The 20,200-nt window shown below is 56.8% G+C and overlaps 3 protein-coding genes across 6 annotated transcripts; 2 read left to right on the top strand and 1 right to left on the bottom strand.

The window, feature by feature from the left end:
- Nucleotides 1-314: 314 nt before the first annotated feature.
- On the top strand, nt 315-1,540 carry TCAP (titin-cap). The gene is made up of 2 exons (XM_004684248.2): nt 315-513; nt 736-1,540. Exons 1-2 carry the CDS (start codon nt 404-406, stop codon nt 1,109-1,111), a joined length of 486 nt encoding a protein of 161 aa, XP_004684305.1. The 5' UTR covers nt 315-403; the 3' UTR covers nt 1,112-1,540.
- Nucleotides 1,541-3,256: 1,716 nt separating this feature from the next.
- PNMT (phenylethanolamine N-methyltransferase) lies at nt 3,257-4,684 on the top strand. The gene is made up of 3 exons (XM_004684979.1): nt 3,257-3,458; nt 3,943-4,150; nt 4,243-4,684. The coding sequence occupies exons 1-3, from the start codon at nt 3,257-3,259 to the stop codon at nt 4,682-4,684; spliced, it is 852 nt and encodes a 283-aa protein (XP_004685036.1).
- Nucleotides 4,685-5,358: 674 nt separating this feature from the next.
- Nucleotides 5,359-17,748, bottom strand: PGAP3 (post-GPI attachment to proteins 3). Of its 4 annotated transcripts, none has more exons than XM_004684245.2 (8): nt 17,519-17,748; nt 16,197-16,294; nt 15,296-15,448; nt 8,557-8,619; nt 7,961-8,022; nt 7,482-7,618; nt 7,061-7,265; nt 5,359-6,900 (listed from the first exon to the last, which is right to left on the bottom strand). In XM_004684245.2, the coding sequence occupies exons 1-8, from the start codon at nt 17,697-17,699 to the stop codon at nt 6,837-6,839; spliced, it is 963 nt and encodes a 320-aa protein (XP_004684302.1). In that variant the 5' UTR covers nt 17,700-17,748; the 3' UTR covers nt 5,359-6,836. The 4 variants fall into 4 exon arrangements, with proteins under 4 accessions (XP_004684302.1, XP_012582128.1, XP_012582130.1 ...); XM_012726674.1 differs by having other exon boundaries at nt 7,061-7,167; nt 17,519-17,718; XM_012726676.1 differs by lacking the exon at nt 7,482-7,618 and having other exon boundaries at nt 17,519-17,718.
- Nucleotides 17,749-20,200: the final 2,452 nt, after the last annotated feature.

The raw sequence follows: 20,200 nt of genomic DNA, 5'->3' as shown, positions 1-20,200 counted from the left end.
CCAGAGGGGCCTGGGTTCCTGCATCCCCTGCTCTGTTTACAACAAGTGCTGCCCTCCCTGCCACGGGGGGAGGGGTGGGGCAGAGGGCAGGTGCCAAGTGGCACGTGGCTGGACATGTGCCTGGCGGCAGACAGTGTCTGAGGAGCAGCAATCACTTGGGGGGTCACTGTGAGGACTCCTGGCCCGTCTAAGTCATCTTGCTTTTTCAAAGTTTAACCCGGGGCCTGGGGGCAGCCAGAGTCCAGGTACCCCAACCCCCGCTCTGGGCTGAATCCCCCATCAGTGAACCTGGGCTCTGCTTATAGCCTCTGACGTCAGAGGGGCTGAAAATAGCCCCTCTGGAGGAGGGGTGGGGTTATTTAAAGGGCCCGGAAGGAGCAGAGCCCTGACTGCAGGAGTGACCATGGCCGCTTTGGAGCTGAGCTGCCAGGTGTCGGAGGAGAACCAAGAGCGCCGAGAAGCCTTCTGGGCTGAATGGAAGGATCTGACGCTGTCCACACGGCCTGAGGAGAAGTGAGTAGCGGCCCACTGGTGCCCTGTCCTCCCCTAGAGCACCTTCCCGCAGCTTTCATGGGTGAGGGCACAGCCTGGAGGAGTTTCTGGGTGTGGGGGAGGTAGAGCCCCCCTCTTGCTCCCCAGGTCCCGGTCCCGGGAACACCAGGGAGCCCCTGCCCTGTCTGAGACTAGAGGGTGCCTGCTCCCAGGAGCTGAGGGTCCTCTCCCCTCTCCTTCCAGTTGTTCCCTGCACGAGGAGGACACAGCGCGGCATGAGACCTACCACCAGCAGGGGCAGTGCCAGGCACTGGTGCAGCGCTCCCCCTGGCTGACAATGCGAATGGGCATCCTTGGCCGCGGGCTGCAGGAGTACCTGCTGCCCTACCAGCGGGTGCTGCCCCTACCCATCTTCACCCCCACCAAGGTGGGCACCTCCGCGGAGGAACGCGAGGAGAGCCCCATCCAGCTGGAGCTAGCCCTCGGTGGCCAGTGTGCAGAGCGCCAGGATGTGGCTGAGATCACCAAGCAGCTGCCCCCAGTGATGCCCGTCAGCAAGCCTGGTGCCCTTCGCCGCTCCCTGTCCCGCTCCATGTCCCAGGAAGCACAGAGAGGCTGAGCGGGACTGACTCGGCTCCACCTGCCCTGGGTCGGCGCTTCTGGCTAGGACCACGGGAAGGAGCTGCCGGCCGTGGATGCTTTGTAGTTTACCCAGAACTGGGGGCTAGGGTCAGAGGGGCCAGAGGCCAGGATGCCTGGTTCCCTGAGTTCCCAAGGGGAAGGGAAGAAAGACAGTGGCACTGGAGCTGGGGAGCCAAGGGCCTGCAACCCCAGGAGAAGAGACAGGAGTTGCTGGGGGGGAGCAAAAGAAGTGACCCCGGTCCAGGTTCAGCTTCAGAGGACCGGAGGGAGGGGGGGAGGAAGGATAAGGGGGTCTGGAAGGCTCTGGGAGGAGGCTTGGAGATGGGAGGGAGGGGGACGTGAAGAGGGCAGAGGCTGGGTGGGGCCCTAGCACCCTCAGTTAGTCTGCAATAAATGCTCGAGAATATTCCAGAATTCTGTCTCGTGATTATGGGGGCCAGCTCACTGGTGTCCCCTGTGCTCACTTCTGGGAATAGTCCCTGCTTCTGAGCTAAATATGGCAGAGCTAATGGTGGGTACACCCCCTGCTTGGGGGGAGGGGCACAACGGAGACAGGGCTGTGAGCAGGGAGGTTATCTGCCCAGTCTCCTTTCTGCCCCTCACTGCGATGCCCTGGCCTCTGTGCCCAGCCCTCTGGCATTGGGCAGTGCCCAACAAGCCAGCTGGCACCCAGGGTTTGTCTAAATGATCCCATGGAGAATAAGGTGGGGTCTGGCACCAGGACTGCCCTTGGCTGTGCAGGGTCAGTGCCCCCAGGGCTGACCTTCCTCAATTCTGAATCCGGCTAGACCCAGGAATCAGCCCTTGGCTGGGCACAGGCAGAACCCTCCCTGCCCTGGGAGCCTGGGTGGGTTGTCGGGGAAGAGTGGGGACGGTCATGTTCCTGTCTGTGACCCCTGCAGCTGTCGCCGTGACTCATGTTCCAACCTGGCCCAAGGAGGAACTTTACCCTTGGGGCAATCTAGAGGGCGTGGGCGACATGCCCGAGGCAGGGGCCTCTTGTAGGGGCCGCTGCCCTCCCCAGGGCCGGCCACCAGACTGGGAGGCGGTCCCCCCCGGACACCATGGAATAGACCGGCACAGTCCACTTTCCACCTCGGAGGGCAGGAGGGGGCCACCCTGGCCTCTTGACCACCTGGTACCCTAGCGCCAAGCAGGACCAGCAGACTTGGGTTGTCTGGCGCCCCCAGAAGGGCTTGGAGCGTGGGCAGGGAGACGGGTCAAAGACCGCAGACCGGTGCGACCCCAAAGTCTGGGCCCTGGAAGGCCCAGTCTGCGCCCCCTGGTGGCCTGGAAACCTGGCGAACGCGCCCCGCGTCCTCACCTGGGCCCTGCGCCCGAGACGTGGCAGGGACGTCCTGAGCCTTCCGCCCTCGGCCTGATAAGCGCTCAGAGCCCGCAGGGGAGGCCAGGCTGTTCCCATCGTTAAGTGCGTCAGCCCGGCTCGGCTTCCCTATCGCCGCTGTCATCAGACGGGAGGGGCTGGAGCCCTGCTCTGAGGCCCCGGGGCGACCCTGCTAGAGGCCAGAACAGATTGTCCTCTGCAGTGGGTGCTGGGGGCCCTGGAGGACAGGGGTGGGGCAGGTAAGAACTAAAGACAGGCCTGGAGGAGGGGCGGAGAAGGGGACTTGGGGCGACCTTACTAAGGAAAAGAGGTGTATGTTGGAACGGGTGTCCTGGAGCAAGAGTAGCCTGCTGCGGCTCTGGGCCCTTGGAGGCAGGACCCAGGGGAAGGGGCTAATTCGTACCCAGAAAAACTAGGGATGGGCTACCGGGCAAAAGGGGTGAGGGCTGCAGGAGCTGGAGAAGAGCAACCAGAGGAACCAGGGACTGATGGGGGCGGAGGTAGGAAGCCGAGGTGGGGGCCTGGGAGTGGGGCTTGGGCCAGGCAGGTGAAGCAGAGGGCGGAGGGAGCCCCCGGGGAGTAGGGCCGGAACAGATGTTCCAGTGGCATCCCCACCCTGGTGTCTGCTGCTCCGACACTAAAGGAGATGAATGGGGTCAGGGGAGATGAGTGTGGCCCCAGGCGGCTCATCGCTCCCATCGCTGCCCCCGCGGAGGGGTCCGGCCCCTGATAAAGGGCCACGGGAGGAGCAGCGGCCAGACAGGCCGAGACTGCAGCATGAGCGGGCCCGACCCGAGTCACGCAGCAGGCGCGGGCCCCGTCTCTGGCCACGGCCAGGCCGCCGTGGCCTTGGCCTACCAGCGCTTCGAGCCCCAGGCCTATCTCCGCAACAACTACATGCCCCCGCGGGGGGACCTGAGCCACCCCGACGGGGTCGGGCCCTGGAAGCTGCGCTGCTTGGCGCAGACCTTTGCCACCGGTGAGTACTAGAAACAGGCACAGAGGACAAGAAGTCACGAAGGGGCGCGGGGTGAGGAAAAGCTGGGTGGGAACCAAGAAGCAGAGAGAGGTGAGACAGGAGGGGAAGAGGAGCAGAATCCCTTAGCTGAGGGCAGAGGAGAGGGGTGGCGGGGGAGAGAATGCCCAGAACTGAGAAGCGGTGGGGGATGCAGGAAAGAGGTGGAGGCAGCAACCAGGCAGGACAGGGCCTGGGGGACAGAAGCAGCAGGTGTCTCTGGGTTTTCCCGCTGCTCACCGGTAGCTGCAGTTTGATAGAGGTGGGAGGGTGACGTTCCGTCCCAGGAAAGCCAGTGGCTGTCGGGGCCAGGACTGGAACCCCTGGCTAGTCTGTCTCCAGAGCTCAAGCTTATTCAGACAGACAGGGACGGGAAAGCTAGAGAGGGCTGGGAGCAGCGACGGGAGCCAGTGACAGAGGCTGCCTCCCTCTTCCTCACCCTGCCCAGGTGAGGTGTCTGGACGCACCCTCATCGACATTGGGTCGGGCCCCACCATATACCAGCTGCTCAGTGCCTGCACCCACTTTGAGGACATCACCATGACGGACTTCCTGGAGGTGAACCGCCAGGAGCTGGGGCTCTGGTTGCGGGAGGAACCGGGAGCCTTCGATTGGAGCGTGTACAGCCGGCATGTCTGCCTCATCGAGGGCAAGGGGTAAGGGCGGGGCGGGGGAGGGCAGGGGCTTCCCAGCAGAGGGCTGAGCACGGCCGTAGCCATGGTCCTGACCCTGCCTTCTGCCTCCGCAGCGAATCCTGGCAGGAGAAGGAGCGCCAGCTTCGAGCCAGGGTGAAGCGGGTCCTGCCCATTGACGTGCACCAGCCTCAGCCCCTGGGCACCGGCAGCCCCGCGCCCCTGCCTGCGGATGCCCTGGTCTCTACCTTCTGCCTGGAGTCCGTGAGTCCAGACCTGGCCAGCTTCCAGCGGGCCCTGGACCACATCACCACCCTGCTGAGGCCTGGGGGGCACCTCCTGCTCATCGGGGGCCTGGAGGAGTCGTGGTACCTGGCTGGGGAGGTCAGGCTGGTGGTGGTGCCCGTGTGTGAGGAGGAGGTGAGGGAGGCCCTGGTCTGCAGCGGCTACGAGGTGCGGGACCTGCGTACCTACGCCATGCCCGCCCACCTCCAGACAGGTGTGGATGACGTCAAGGGCATCTTCTTCGCCTGGGCTCAGAAGAAGGGGGGCGCGTGAGGGCGGCACAGCCACCGCCGACGGCTTTCAGCGCCGGATTCCCTAGTGTCTGGTGTGGCACTAATAAAGGCCCAACTCCCTGCTCCTGGGCGTCGGCCTTCTCTGGGGCTCTCCTGGGAAGCAACGGGGGCACAGAGCACTCAGGTGTGTGGGAGCTACCAGCCCTGGCCCTATTTCCCAGAAACTTCCAGGAGGGTAGACTGCTCCATTCATTCTTCACAAACGAGGGAAATCCGAGGTCAGACAGAGGTCATGAAGCATCTGCTGTGGGCCAGGCTCTCCTCAGTCCTCGCACTCAGCAGCAGGTGCTGTTACTGTTTGCAGGTGAAGTCCAGAAAGGTTAGCCGCTAACAGGGGTCCAGCGGCAGCTGAAGAGCCAGTTCAGGACAGCGGGGAGGAGAGGCCCGCACACTGGGAGACCGAGGTGGAAGTGGCAGTGGGGTTAGGATCAGGCCCAAAGACCGACCGGGAGACCGAGGGGAGAGCTGGCACCAATCCCCTCCCTTGGCACCAAGCCCCTACCCCAGGCTGGGCTTAGCTGTTAGCGGCTGCTACTTGCGTCTTGGCCCCGCCACCCCCACCCCAGTGCCTAGGAGGAGACCCCACCCCTCCACTGCCTCCTGCCAGCTCCACGGCCTTCACTCCCTGCTCACACAGATGAGTGCACAAGGTAGTGAGGCTGAGATTTGGTTTATTAAGAAAGCCCCTTGCTTCCCTCCCACCTTAAAATAGTCTCAGTACCAAAAGAAATGAACACAAGCTCCCAGGTCCCTGCGGTTGAGTCCAGCACAGTGCCCCATCCTAAGGAGGGACAAAGGAGCGAGGCAAGCCATGAATTCAACAGGAATTCTCCACAGACTGGGTGGGGGGGGCGTTTCTGGGGTTCCGAGGTCCATCCCTGTGGAGCAGGAATGTGCTCAGGCTGCTGCCAGGCAGGGCGGCGGGCTCCTTGACCAGGGCACTGGCACGGTGTGGCTCCTGCCTGCCTCTGGGGAGGCCAGAAGCCGGGCCCAGCCTGGAGCCTCCTCCCTCAGAAGGCTCCACAAAAGAGCTGAGCAGGCAGGCGCTGGGGCAGGGGAGATGGGCCATGCGGAGGCGGAGGCCGGGAGGCAGGAAAGGGCCTAGAGAACCCCCATTTGCCTTCTGCTCTCTGTCTTTTGGTTCTGGAGGGTGATCTTGAGTTGTATGGGGGCCCCGTGAGGATTGCCAAGGAGGGGGCAGTGGAACACATACACACACACACACACACAGCCTGGACTCAAACCCCAAGCCGGGCCTAAGGATAATCTGGCTCTTTGCCTGGCCTAGGGCGTTGGCAACGTTAGTACTCAATAAATAGTTGCTTAATCCCCTTCTCCAGACTCCCCGCTGTGTGGCACACTCGCCAGCAGCTCACATCTGTCTCTGTAGTCTTCTAACCCACACTAACTCACCTGCTCCCCCCACATACCCAAAACTGACCACCCCCACTCGGCACTCGCCTGGCCCACACTCCTTTACGCTCATCTGCAGACTCCCAATCAGAACCGCAGCACAGGGGCCACAGTAGTCCTGTCGTGGGCTTTCTGATGAGGCCTGTGGGTGACAGTCTGGGTGAGACCGCTCTCCATCCCCAAGCAGCTTGGTCCCTCAAAATCCCACGGAAAGAAAAGGACCTGGTTTGAAGCTTGAGTGGCCAAAGAGCAAGTATCTAGCGCCACCTAGCGGCACTCTGGAGGAGGACACGGGGGAGGGCAACAGAAGGGGGCCCACGGTACCCCCAAGGCCTGCCTGTGATACCTGGTCTCCCAAAGGACTCTGGAAGCCACTAGGTGTGAGAGGATGTGAGGAGGCTGAGGAGGAGAAAGCAGGGCTCCTCTCAGAGGCCCTAGGAGCACAGCTCCGCCCCAGTTCAGTTTCAGGTGCCAGCGGGGCTGTCCATTTCCTAGCCCCATATGCTGGGGGGCCAGGCCCAAACAGACCCCAAGACCTGTGAGCACCAGGCAGGGGTGTACTCGGGGGTGGGCAGGTTACATGATTCTGGGCCCACACACCCTGCATGTCCAAGTTCAAGATGCGAAAGAAAAATGAATGATTTCAAGGGTTGGGGGAAGAAGGGATGCCAACAGGGAGGGGACGGGATCCCCAGGAGTCCAGACCCGCGCCAGGGCCTTCAGTCCAGCTTGAACTTGGCCTCTGATTCCTTCAGCAGATACAGGCTATCGTCTTCCAGGAAGCTGTGGGCCAAGGGAGGAGTGCACTGAGGCAGGGCTCTGAGCGCGCGGGGCGGGGCGGGTGAGTACAGGCAGGTGGGGAGGGCAGAGCCCTGGCAGGAAGCCGGCTCCCCTCAGGGTGGGCAAGACAGGGCACAGGTGGGCGCTGGGCAGGAGCACCCACCTGAAGAAGAGGACGTGCACGGGGATGGTGCTGACGTGCCACATGGCGTGTGCGTCCAGGACCCAGAAGAGAGGCGGGAAGTCCAGCAGCTCCAGCAGAGACAGCCCCTGCAGCAGCAGGACGGCCCGCGCGCACTTGCGCACCTGAGGGAGCTGCCGCCGGTTCCGCAGGCACCAGCCCAGCCACCACGCCACGTTGACCAGGCCTGGGCGCCAGGGCGCGGGAGAGGCTCACTCCGACCTCCTTCTCCCTCCAAGACCACCCTGCCCCCAGCTCTCTGACCCCGGGGCCACCCTCAGACTTCAAGCCGCCCCTCTCCCACTCGAGTCCGGTCCCCTGCTGCCATAGCTAGCCCACTCCAATCTCTGCTGGCAGCGGCACCCCCCACGCCCCAACCCCCGCGGCCCCACGCCAGCCTCACCGATAGTCACATTGGCTGCCAGGTTGTAGCCATAGTCGAAGCGGACGAGGCTCAGGTAGGCGACGTGCGCCGTCAGCAGCAGCAGCAGGAAGGCCCGGAAGGCGCTGGCCACGGCTGGGTGCCGCAGCCCCACAGTCCTGCCCCGCCACCCAGAGCTGCTCAGAGGATGCAGGGTGGCCAAGCCCGGAGCAGCATTCCCTGGAGCATGCCCTCTCCCTGACATCAGAAGCGGCCCCGGAAACCCCTGTGCTCCCCACTAAAGCAGGCCAGCCGAGCAGACTGCCAATCCCCAGGGGTGAGACGAGCGCCACACAGCTCCCGGGAAGAGCGAGGACCCCCAGTCCTACCCGAGTTCCCATCCAGGACCACCCGGAGGGGCCAGAGAAGAAGGTGCTGGGGGTAGCACCCCCAGGAAGAGCCTGGGCCACCCTTCCTGCGGCCAGGGCAGGTTCTGCCCCTGCAGCTCTGAGTGGGCTCACCTGACACAGCACAGGTAGATTGAGTGGAGGATGACGGCGGAGGCACAGAAGTAGTCCATTTTCTGAGGACAGAGAGAGCTGATGAGCGGCTGGTGTGCAGGAGGCAGGAGGTGGGCAGAGGCAGCAGGTGGCAGGGGAGGGTCCCAAGAGGCCCCAGTGGGCACAGGGCGAGGGGCAGCAGAGGCAGAGGCCGTGGCCAGTGGGTCCACATCTCCTGCTCCTTCTACCTACTGGGGGTTCACCGACTGGCCCTTCGATTTAGATGAGCAACTTCTGAAGTGCTCGGCTGGGGGCCCTAGCAGCAGAGTTGGGGTCCCCTGCAGAACGTGAGAGCGTGTCACGGAGCTCAGAGTGCAGTCTGGGCTTCCACAGCTATGCTTCAAGGACAGATCACACCCCTTTCCCGGCTGGGGGGTTGGGGCCCAGCTGCCTCATCAGTTAAAGAGTGGGTCACCATCCATCTCTCAGGGGTGAAGTCGGCTCAAGCCAGCGCAGTGGAAGGCCTTGCAAAGCAGGTGCTCCCTGTGTGTGGTCAGTCAGGCCCTCCTGGGCCTCTGGACCTTCCTGAGCAGCCGAGGGGCCGAAAGGGCACTCACCTCGGTAAGGTTGGTGTCCTTGGTGTGGAAGACTGTGGACCAGAACCAAGCATTGAGGGAGACCTGAGGAGGGAGGAGGCTGGTGAGTGCCGCCCCGTGGGAAAAACCCCCCACAGGCTCACCTCCATCTCACTCTGGGAAGGGGCTCTCATAGAATCCTGCTTTCTGAGCAGGAGCACGTAGAGCCCACTGAAGAGAGCCCAAATGTGCCCCTCCCCCCCAACCCAGTTCTCCCAACAGCTTCCTGCACCCCCTGGGCCAGGGGTCTGCAGCCTCCATTTGGCCAGGCCAAGGAATCCATTCCCTCAGAGCCAAGTTCCAAGGTTACCCAATCACTAAGACAACAGCCCCAGGGAGGGGGGGCGTCTCCTCCCCCAAAAGGCAGGTGAGAACAGCCCCACCCACACACCAGGGGAGCCAGTGACCTCAGTCTCTGGGGGCGGGAATGAAGTGGGTGGGGTAGAGGGGCTCCAGCCAGCTTGGGGTGTGTCCTAAGCAGTCCTAAGCAGACGAGCTAGGAGGAGATCAAGCAGATCCCAGGGGCCAAGTCTCTGGGGAGGAGGCTGGCCCAGGGAGCCCGCTTCCTCCTGGCAGGGCCGGCCCAACCCGCCAGACCAGTGGCTGCAGCTCCTCTGGCTCCAAGTGCCAGGAGGAACAGCCAGCAGGAACCCGAGGCAGGGATGGAGGGGCTGGGGTGGGCCCAGGGAAACTCTGACGCCTTCTTGCTGGAAATTAACAGCGGCATAGAAACATACTCGCCATCTTGCAAATGGAACCCCAGACTTTGTGGGAGGTGGTGCTGCCACTTTCTTCAGAGACGGCACAGCAGAAGCCCAAATACTGAAAGAAGGGTGGGCTGGGGTGGACAGACACCCATGGCTGAGAGGGAGGGCTGGGAAACCTGCAAGGACAAGTCACAGGAACAGCGGAAGTCTGGCCTGGGGGCCCTGGATGTGTGTGTGTGGCGGCGGGGAGGGCTGCACCAGGGTGGGAGAGGCCTACTGGGACAGGCAAAGGCAGCACACCAGGAAAACTGGCCAGGCAGGGGGCAGAGGGAGCAGGGTAAGTAGCCACTGTCCATCCCGTACTGCAGCAGGCAGGCCAGACAGTAGGACGGCTCCCTGAGGCAGGCAGAGGGCTTCTGGAGGAAGAGCAATGGCAGTCAGGGCCTGGCCTGGAAGTGTCTGGAGGCACAGGGGCAGCTGTAGCCTGTCTGGCCCGGGTTAGGCACGGCCAGGCAGAGGCCCTGCTGACCTCCACTGTAGCTTGAGACAGATCACAGCTTGGCCTAAGTGGGCCTTCACTGCTTATGAGTCCTGAAGGGGATTCTTCTTTTTTTTTTTAAGTTTTGTGTAGAAGAACTGGGGTGTGGGCCAGAGGTGTGGGGAGTAGGGGGTATGGAGTTTGCATGTGTGAGAGAACTCACAGAGTGAGGAGCAGAACAGATGGATCTACTGAAACACACTGCTGAAGGGAGCAGTGGGAGAGACAGGAGAGGTCTGCTGCGCCATGTGGGTCAGTCAGCTCCCTGGCTGGGGATCAAACTCAGGTCTAAGATGGCACTGAGCCTTAACCTCTAGGCCACCAGGGAGGCCACTGAAGGGGATTATTCTGGTTGCTTCTTCCTCACAGAACAGTTATCACACCTGATACCTGGTACTGCCCCTTCCCAGAGAGGGAATGAGAGCCTGGAAAATGGAACATCTGGTGGCTTTTCAGACATTGCTCCCACAAAGCCTGCAAGGCCCAGGGTCAATGTTGGCCGGAAATGGGCCCAGGCAAACACGTGAGCCAGGTCTCCTAGGCAGGCCAGGAGCAGAGACACCCTTGAGGAGAAAGGCCCTGGAGCCAATGCGAGAGAGGTGGGGGAAGGCAGCAGGGACTGGCAGCCAGCCAGGCCTCCTTGTCACCCATAGCAGGAAGGGGGAGGTGACAAGACTACTGAGCTGAGTGGTGGCTGGACAATGAAGGTGGTGGGAGGGAGGGGGGGAGGGGTTTGCAAAGGATGAGGGCCTAGCTGGCTCTATAGAGTGGCGGTTGCTTGATCGCCTGTCCAATCTCTTATTGGGGTGCCTTTCACTTACAAAAGCCAATATGAAACTTGGACTGTGTACCTCTACAAAATCCCCCTTCCCCTGGGATGTGTACCATTACGGTGGGGGGGGGGGAGGTATTCGTCCCAGGGGAAAGGGGATTTTCAGAGGTACACAGGGGGTGGGAGCTGGGGGGGGGCACAGGGAGAAGGAGGGTCTTTTGACCCTTTCCTCAGACTTGGGACTTAGTGTCATTAAGAATACAGGCCCGGTCTCTCCCTGGTAGTGTACAGGGTTAAAGCGCAGCACTAGGAAGCTGTCTGTAGCCACTGCAGCACAAGTTCAATCCCCAGCCAGGGATCTGACCCACATGGTGCAGCACACCTCTCCTGTCTTGCCCACTGTTCCCCTTGACAATGAATTTCACTTGATCTGCCTGTTTTGCTCCCCACTCTGTCTCTGGTGAACCCTTTCACCCCCCCCCCAGCACCTCTGGCCTGTACCCCAGCTCTTCTATGTAAAAGTAAAGAAATAAAAATCTTTAAAAAGAAAAAATGCAGGCCCTAGAACCAGACTGTCAGGGCTCAAATTCCAGATCTGCATTTCCTATGTATCCTTGGGCAAATTATTTTAGTCTTGCTGCATCTGTTTTCTCATCTGTAAAATGGGAACAGTGTTGACAGGGATTTAATGAAGAACCTAGTCCAGAGACCAGGAAAGGGCATATTATATTAAGTGATTCCTCCCCCACCTTGCTGACCAGCAGGGGACCCTCACGCCTGTTCCCACTCCCTGCAAGCCAGGGAAGTCTAGGTGGAGAAGGGATAGTCTCACCACTGCTGCCTGAACACACCCCACAGTGTCCAGAGCCTCCACAGAACCAGACACTGCTGCCTCACCTACAAAGTGGGATTAATAACAGTAGCCACCGGGCCCTCCCTGATGGCGCAAGGGGCTAGAGTGCAGCACTACAAAGCTAGCCATAGCCACTGCAGGGAGGGCTACAGGGAGGTGACACACAACGGTCTCGCCCGTTGCCCCCCTCAGCAGTGTATTTCAGACAATCTGCCTGTTCTGCTCCCCACTCTGTCCCTGGTGAATCCTCTCACCCCTGTACCTCTGGCCTGTACCCCAGTTCTTGTATACATGAATAAATTAATCTTTAAAAAAACAAACCAAAACAGTAGCCACTGCACAAGATGGCATCTGTGAAATCCTGGCCCCAAGATGCCGCTCAGTACATGGTTGCTGCTACTACTGCCTCGTATGCTGTAGGTACCCCATAAATGTCGGTTTCCTTCATCCTGTCTTCCAGGTTGACCTCACCCACTTCTTCCTCAAGGGACACAACATTCAAGGCCCAGCCGCGGGGTCCCAGGGCCTCTTGATCCCACAATGTAGATACCTCAACTACCCTCCTCGCTGCTGAGCCAGGACCCCACCAGGATGCGAAGAGACACTATTTCTCTTCATTAAGTCTACAATCAAGACAAGCAAAGAGGACAGATGGACATGAAGGAGGGGGAGTCCCCATGACATGGCTGCTCCCACGCCTCAGCCAGGCTTGTGTGGAGTGGGAGGGGGACTGATCAGGCAGCCCACCAATCAGACAGGCCAGGAAGGCAATAGGCTGGCCTGGCAGGCGCCAAGAACCGAGTAAACACTGAGGAAAGGGGGAGGCGGGGCCCAGTGCCAGGGCGGGTGGAAGTGGATGGGGACTGAGGCGCTGGGTACAGAGAGAGCGGAGGTGCTTCAGTCTGTTGGAAAAATCAGAAAATTGAGACAAAAATATCACAGCCGTGAAACTGGTCAGGTGCCAAATGAGCCAGAGCTGTCAGGAATTCGACCCCAGTGCTAAGCCCCACTGCCCAGGGCTGTCATCGACACCATGGTGTGGGGACAAGTGGGACTTTAAATAGCTCCGTGTCTCAGAACTGGGGGAGGCAGAATGTTAAATATGATGCCTGCTGCCACCCTGGGCCCTCCTGGAGGCCATGGTGTCTCACCCCCTGCCTCAGCAGGGCAAGCCTGCCCCAGTTCACTCCTGAGAGGAGGAGAAAGGACGGGAATAGGCTGGGAGGAGGAGGCCTTGTTCTGCCGTCAGAAAGGATTTCCTGACCCGCCACTGCCTGCTCCACAGGCTCTTGGCTCACTGTGTGGAAGTCCTTTCTGTAGTCTAACCATCATTCAGCTGCAGCCTCAACCGGTTTCTTCTGGTAGTTCCCTCAGCAGAGGTAGAGCACGACCCGTCCCCGCCTCCAGAATCATTCTGCAGAAACGGTCTGGTTTGGGCTTTCCTGGCACTCTCTGCCCCCCCTCTGGGAACTTTCCTTGCCACATGAAGAGGCAGGAAGCTGGTGTAACTTCCAAGATTTGGCAGAAGTAGGGAGCCCCAGTTCTACGGGGTCAAAGGTCTATGGTGTGCAGAACTGTGGTGGGAAGACTGGCCTGCGTCCTGCCCCAGCCTCCGCATCACGGTGGGAGCTGCCTTCTCTGTGCCAAAGTTTTATTAGCCCTGCTGGGAAGCACGGCTCCCCCAGAGAAAAGTTTGTCCTAGATTTCACCTGTGGCAGGTGAGGGCCTCCTGCCCTACCCCAACAGAAATCAGAAGCTCCATTCCATCTAAACGACCCAGCCCGGGACAAAGTCCACTGGCACACCCTTGTGCCACTCAGAATGCTTGCTTCCTGCAAACACATACACAGAACTGAAGAGCAGGTGTAAAATCCAAAGCGGGTCTTCAGAGAGAGTGTGGGCACTAAGGGCCCAGTGGGGACATAAAGGACCCCAAGTTCCTGGACAGCACATCCTGCCGCCCCCAAGACATAGGCCCCAGCACCTAACTGAGCAGCTCCTGCAGTCTGCACAGCCCAGGGCACTGCCCAGACTGGCTGGGTGCAGCACCTCCTCGCACAGACCTGCGACTCTCAGGCAACTCGGGGCCCCAGCCTTCGTGCACATAACATGGCCAGAGGCCAGTGGTCACTTCACCACTCTCCCTTGCCCTGACATGGCCTCTGCCACCCAACCTCCTTCTCGCTGAGGATCACTCTACCGGGGGTCCCTCTACCAGGGGAGCTTGCAGCCCCAAGTGGTGAGACTGGAGTGAGCTGCCCTTCCTCGGAGCCCCACGCGGGGGGCTAAGTGAGACAATGTAGTCAAGTGCCAGGACAATGCAAGGCACGTAATTTGTCATGGACTTAACTTGTCATTTTTTGGATGACAATTATTAATATTTGTGGAATGGAAAGTATTTAGGAGGATCAGTGTTTCCGGAGACTCAGCAGCTTCCCTCCCTGCCCCACTTCCAGTTGGCATCTCTCGAATGTGAGGGGTAGCCTGGGCTTCTCAGCACACCCTCATTATCAGCTTTCCCCAGGCCCTGGGTGACCTCCGGGTCGCCAGACCTGGGTGTCCTTCAGCTGCCACTCACTTGCAGGACTCAGAACGGTCTACTCTCCCAGTCTGCTCCTCACCCCGGGCTCCCAGCCATGTGATACCCCCGTTTTCTACCTGCCCCTTGGGCTGCTCCTTTTGTCTCCACTGCTTGTTCACCCACCTGCACCCAGCCATTAAGTTCTGGGATCCCTTCAGGCTCCATCCTAGACCCCTTCTCACTGCCTCAGTCCCCCTTGGTGAGCACATCCACAGCTTCTGTGACTGCCTCGAAGCAGACACAAAGCCTGCAGCCCCGCTGGGTCTCTGGTCTCACTAATCTCCTCACCTGACCTGCCCCCGAGGCTCTGGGCACCGCCACCCCTGCCCCCCTTCAGAGAACCACAGATGCTCGATTCAAACCCTGGCTGGTTGGCAGCTTACAGAACTTACTTCTGTAAATGGGGATAATAATGCTACCTACCTTATAACCTTGTTATGGGATTAACCAGGTTAATATTTATAATATGCTTAGGGTGGTGTCTGGTAATTGCCATGTATGTTTTTGCTAGATAAATAAAAATGTAAAAACTTGACCGTCACTCCCAAAACACAGCTCAAACGCTTGTCCTTGCCACCTCCTGCCCCAGACCCATGCCGCCTCCCTAGGCTCGCTACGGTGCGCTCTGCCCGAACCACAGCTAGTCCTGGCACGCGCTCCTCTCTCCCCAGTCTCTTCTCTGGGAAACTCTTCTCATGAAACCCCTTCTCTGCAATCCTTGTTGCTGCCGGATGCTTTGAGGTCAAGACCGCAAGTTGCCGTGGGCTGGCCTCGTCTGCGGCCCACCCTCTTACACCCACTCCCTGGCTTCCTCTGACAAGGCCTCCTGGCTTTCAGGTCCTTAGACCTGTGCTTCTCCTCCTTTTGCACACTGCATGTCTTCGTGTCTTCCACAGCGGTGACTCCCCCACTCTCCCTGAGACCCCCTAGCTAATGCTCACTCACTCACTGGGCAAGGCCCTACCTCAAATGTACCATCCTCAGAAAAGCCTTGCCTGAGTGCCCCATGCTGGCCTAGTGCCATGCACACACCCCTAAGTCTTCATCTCACCTTTCCCAGTTCTGCTTTCACATTCAATTGTCTGCTTGTGTGATTAGTCCCCAGGGCAGGACTCCGCCCTCTGTATATTCTTTAGGATTTTCAACACCCAGCAGAGATCCTGGAACACAGTAGGTGCTCCTTCGGTGAGTGACTACTTTGATGCAGGAAGGTGGGGGGTGGGTGAGAATGGGGGTCCTCCTGGAGGAGGATGCAGAGCAGGTTACCTACCCAAGCGAAGGCCACGCAGGTGGGGTACATAGGGGAGGATGCGGGCACAGCGGTGCGGTAGCGGCAGAGCATCACCAGGCTGGCCAGGCCATTGAGGAAAGAGGCCACAGCGGAAGCCGGCTCTTGGAAGAACAGGAACCGGGAGAAGGGCCACTGAAAAAGGAGCACAGGGAGGGGCCTGAGGCACAAGCACCCCCATGCTGGCCCAGCCCGCCGTTCCTTGACATGCTGCACCAACCTCAGCTGGCTCCTCGGTTCTGGACCTCAGCTATGCTCAGGTTCCGTCCCCCTTTAGGTCAGTGAGCTCCCTGGCTCAGCGGCACACTCCCTATCCCGGCCAGTGCTCAGAGCACTATAGGCCAGGTCTCCGAGACGTCAGGTGCGCCAGTGTCAATGTTCAGTATGACCCAGAGGAAGTAACACAGACCTGCCCCTGAGGACATGGGCGCTAATGGCTCTTCTGACCACTGATCAGCCTCCTGAGCCTCAGTTTACTCTGTGACAAACTGGGAAGGAAAATTCTTGACAACTTCAATAAGCAGAAGACCATATTGGGTCAAAAGGCACAGAAAACTTTGGCTTCCTGGGCAATCTGAGGGGGTATGATTGTTCAAGGTCAGACTGGAAAAGTGATAGCATATCACATGGGTAAGGGAGTGTGTTTTTGTAGTAAAATAGGCATCTGATCACCCTAGAAACCTGGCACTACTCTCTTAGGAGACCTCAGACCTTCCAGATAGTTACTCCAAGTCTAGAGACAGGACACGTAGTTCTATCTGATTACATAAAAAAACCAGTATCATTTGCGAACAGGTACCTGCCATCAGCCCTATACCTGACTGCTTCAGACAGTGTGGTCCTACCTAGGGATGTGGTGGGGTGAATCTCCCCAACAACTCACCTTGCCATGGAACTGAGGCACTTGGTGACCTTCTTGGAGGTAGAGGCCAACAGTGACCCACATGCACTCATACTTACATTCGTCTCTACAGGTCCAGCCTGAAACAGATAAATGTGGCCTGGTGAATTCCCCAGCATGGGGAGGCACCGAGAGAGCTTGCACAGGGTCCAAGCTGAAATGCAGACCAAGAGGGTCTGCAGGTTGAAAAGAACCGGAAGTCTCAAAATCCTAGCTTCCCACTAGAATTGGACAAGAGGCATACACATAAGGGGAAGGGGTTTGTGTGTTTGAGGGGATGGGAGTGTACAGCACTGAGGTGTCTTCTCTTGTTTCAGCCAAGATGGACCTTTGAAAGGCATCAGTACATGCTACAGCAGGGGACACTGTAACAATGTGAACAATAACTGTAGGGAGCAGTTTCCCCAGTGAGATGGACTCATCGGTGGATGCCTGGATTTGCTCTCTTTCGACAGGGAGGGGCCCGTTATTACCCAAATCCTCTGGAGAGGACGCCCAAGTTATTCAATCTGACTTCTAAGGTCCTATATTACCTGTCCAACTCTCTCACTACTCCTTGTTTCTTTCCCCCCCTATTTTACATTCACCTGCTCCCTGAGTAGATTTAGCTGCTGGATGTACCCACATCTGCCCAGGGCTGATGAAGGCACAGGGATAGTAAAGAGAATAAACCTGTAGTCAAGCAGCTCAGAACTGGAAACTATTTACTGGCTGTGTAACTGTGGGCAGGGCACTTGGCCTTTCTGAGTTTCTCCCATCTATAAAATAATGTTTCAAGAAACAACCTCAAAGGGTTATTTATGAAAATTAACCAAGCTACTGTGACATCTGTTACACAGCAGACATCCACAATAGCTACAGTTGCTAAGTTAATATAGCCATCCACAGAATATTCCAAGATGATTGTTCACTCCAAACTCTCATAGTCCAAAACAACTTCCTCCCCCAGCCCCCCAATATGGTCTGATTGCTTAATCTAAGTGTCTTTTAGGTTCAACTGATCCTCAAATGGCACTTCAGGAGGCTGAGTTCAAAGAACTGGACCTGGCTTGCTTACATTCCAAGGCTCTTCTCCTGAAGTATTAAGTATCCGTTTGACCAAATAAAAAGTAAACGAAAATCTCCTGGGAAAGTAGAGCTGGTTGATGAGGCTTTCATCATCATGGGGCTTTACTCACCTACAAGTACAAGGACCAGGAATTTGGGGGCGGAGTTGGGGGGGGTGACTAAGGTGCAGAGGCACTAGGACTCGAGGGGCGGGGCCAATGCCGAAAGGCGGGGCTTGCCAAGAGGGAGGGGCTTACCTGCTAGGCTCATGTAGATTGGCTGCCGGGAGCGGAAGTGCTTCAGTGCGCCTCCAGAGCAGTTCCGTTCCTCGCACCCGAGCACACAGTCGCGGTACACCGGCTCGCGGTCGCCCTGGGAACCGCTTGCTAGCGCTGCTGCTCCAGCTAGCAGCACCAGCCGCGCCGCCCGCCCTGCCATCCCTTCCCTCTAGCCCTCCGCCTGCGGAGGAACTTAAGAGCCTCCACTTCCGGAGTAACCGGAACTTCCTTTTTTTTTTCTGTCTGCTGACGTCCACTCAGTTTAAAGTTCCCGGATTTTATGGACTCCGCCCCTCTCTTCACTGTTATCTTCGTATTTGAGGCGGCTGGGTTAAGGAGTAAGTTGAGTAGTCTTTCAGCAGCATCGGCCTTGTTTCTTCTCTAGGGTCGATATATTTGAGGTAGGGCTATTTTACGCCAGCTCCTTCGGATTTCACTTTCCTAAAGTACCTGGAACTGTCCACTTGTCTCCGCCTCTACCGTTCCTGTCCTCTTTTTTTTTTTTTTTTTTTATCTATCCCCCCCGCCTCGCCTCATCTTTATGACTTACTCTTACTCGTGTTTATTCTTCTAGACTCAATTTAAACACTTTTCAGGCGATTCGCAGACACAGAGCCGTCTGGTTTTTTTCCCAAGCAAGGTGGGGACCCGTATTATCTTGTTTACCTCATACTTCCATACTTTAAGAACCAAAATGGGCTCACGGTAGACGCGAAGAACAATTGATTCAAAGTAAGAATTTGAGTGCCAAATCGAGCGCTGACAAATCACCAGTGCGATTCAACCCACGCTGAGATAGAAAAAAAAGTAATATTTCAAGGATAATTAAAAGGATATTTAGGAATAGGATACTTACTTAAAAAAAGGTGTAGGCTAAAGGTGGGGGGGAAGGTAAGAGGATTCACCACAGACAGAGTGGGGAGCAGGACAGGCGGATCTATTGGAATATGCTGCTGAGGGGAGCAGCAGACAGGAGGTCTCCTGCACCTGGTGAACAGGTGCAGGTGATGGAAGCCGCAGTGTCTAGTGATAGCTTGATAGCGCTGAGGTTTTAACCCCTGTGCTACCAGGGAAGCCGGGAGACTCACTTTTTATATATCCTCCCTCCTACCGGAATTATCAGCGTGCACGCATGCATGCATACGCACATCTCATTGCAGCATTGAGACCTTGTAGCTAGATGCATAATTAGAGTGTGTAAATTAATGACTGCTTTCCCTCCTCCTCCACTGTCCGCCCCTGGTCATTTTTTCCTTTTTATCTTAAAAAGTGGAACCGGCAGGAAGTAAAGTTGGATTTCATTCATATATTCATCTCATCTCGCAAACATTTCCTGAGCCCTGAAGTCTAGCGCCATGTTAGTCAAGACACATTTTCAGAAGACACCATTCATACTGGATTTTCGGTGAATGGCACTCAGGGGTGTGCCATTCACAGAGTATTTTCTGTGAATGGTGCCCCTTCCCAGTAACTATACCATGAATAGAGCCCCATGGAGTTGAGCACTAAGTTGTTATTGACTGGGTAGCTGGAGTGAAAAAAAACAACTGCTCAGCCCTCCAGGTGTTGACTGGAGACAATGGAGTGCTAATACTACTTTGCAACTGATAACTGGCCCTTTTACAATACACTATTTTGTTTTGTCCTTACCCTGTAACTCTAGGGGATTTTATTAGGATCCCCAGTTAAAGATAAGGAAATTTAGCAGTAAAGAAGCCGAAATCCTGACAAAGCAGGAATCCTGTTTTTGAGAGATCTTCAAGGTAGAGATAGGACTGTTTTAAAATTTAAGATTGCACTTTTAGAGGTATCATCCATATCAAACATTAAAATGTGGCAACACCCCACATTAAATCAAATTTATAAATAAATATATATCCTTGAGTTGCAGTTAATGGTTGACATTGTTGCATTTTGTTTACATTTAACAAAATATCAATTTTTGTAGTTTTCTTACATTATGTAACTAACATTGAAAATGTTTCAGTTTCTTGAACACCTAACCGATGCTGGAGGGGAAAACAATCCTAGGCGTAGGGACAATCAAGATGTCTGTGTGTTGAGAGAAACAAGGCAATAAACAAGTATCAAACAAAAACACTAGGGTAATTTGGTAGCTAGTGTAAAAACTCATTGGCATGACCACTATGTTGGATGAATCAGCACTATCAGATGACTAAATATGTATAGGAAAGTATGCATACAACTCATGGACTTCAGCTCAGCAAATTCTCTCCCATGTTTATCTTCATGAGCTCCAGGTATACCTACACAAGTGTAAGATGGTGTGAGTACAAAGCTGTCCATGGCATTATTGTTCAATGTTTTCAAGTGTTCACAAAAATAGATACAGCTACATATCATCAAACAGAGAATTAATTACATTAATTGAGGGAGACCCATAGGATTACAATGGAATACTAGAAGTTAATAAGAACAAGGCAGATTTTACTGATCTAGTAAGGAAAATTTGCACAATGTTTTTATAAGTATAAAAAACAAGATGAAGAACAGTGTATGTAAGTGTCCGTGTGTACATATTACCTTGTGGAAAGAAGAGTAAGACTTTGAGGTAGGGCTATTTTACGCCAGCTCCTTCGGATTTCACTTTCCTAAAGTACCTGGAACTGTCCACTTGTCTCCGCCTCTACCGTTCCTGTC

The sequence above is a fragment of the Condylura cristata genome, unplaced genomic scaffold (genome assembly GCF_000260355.1).
Source record: "Condylura cristata isolate star-nosed mole 26May11 unplaced genomic scaffold, ConCri1.0 scaffold00017, whole genome shotgun sequence".
Classification (NCBI taxonomy): Eukaryota; Metazoa; Chordata; class Mammalia; order Eulipotyphla; family Talpidae; genus Condylura; species Condylura cristata.
The sequence above is the reverse complement of the archived record's forward strand: the minus strand, read 5'-3'. Positions and strand labels throughout refer to the sequence as shown.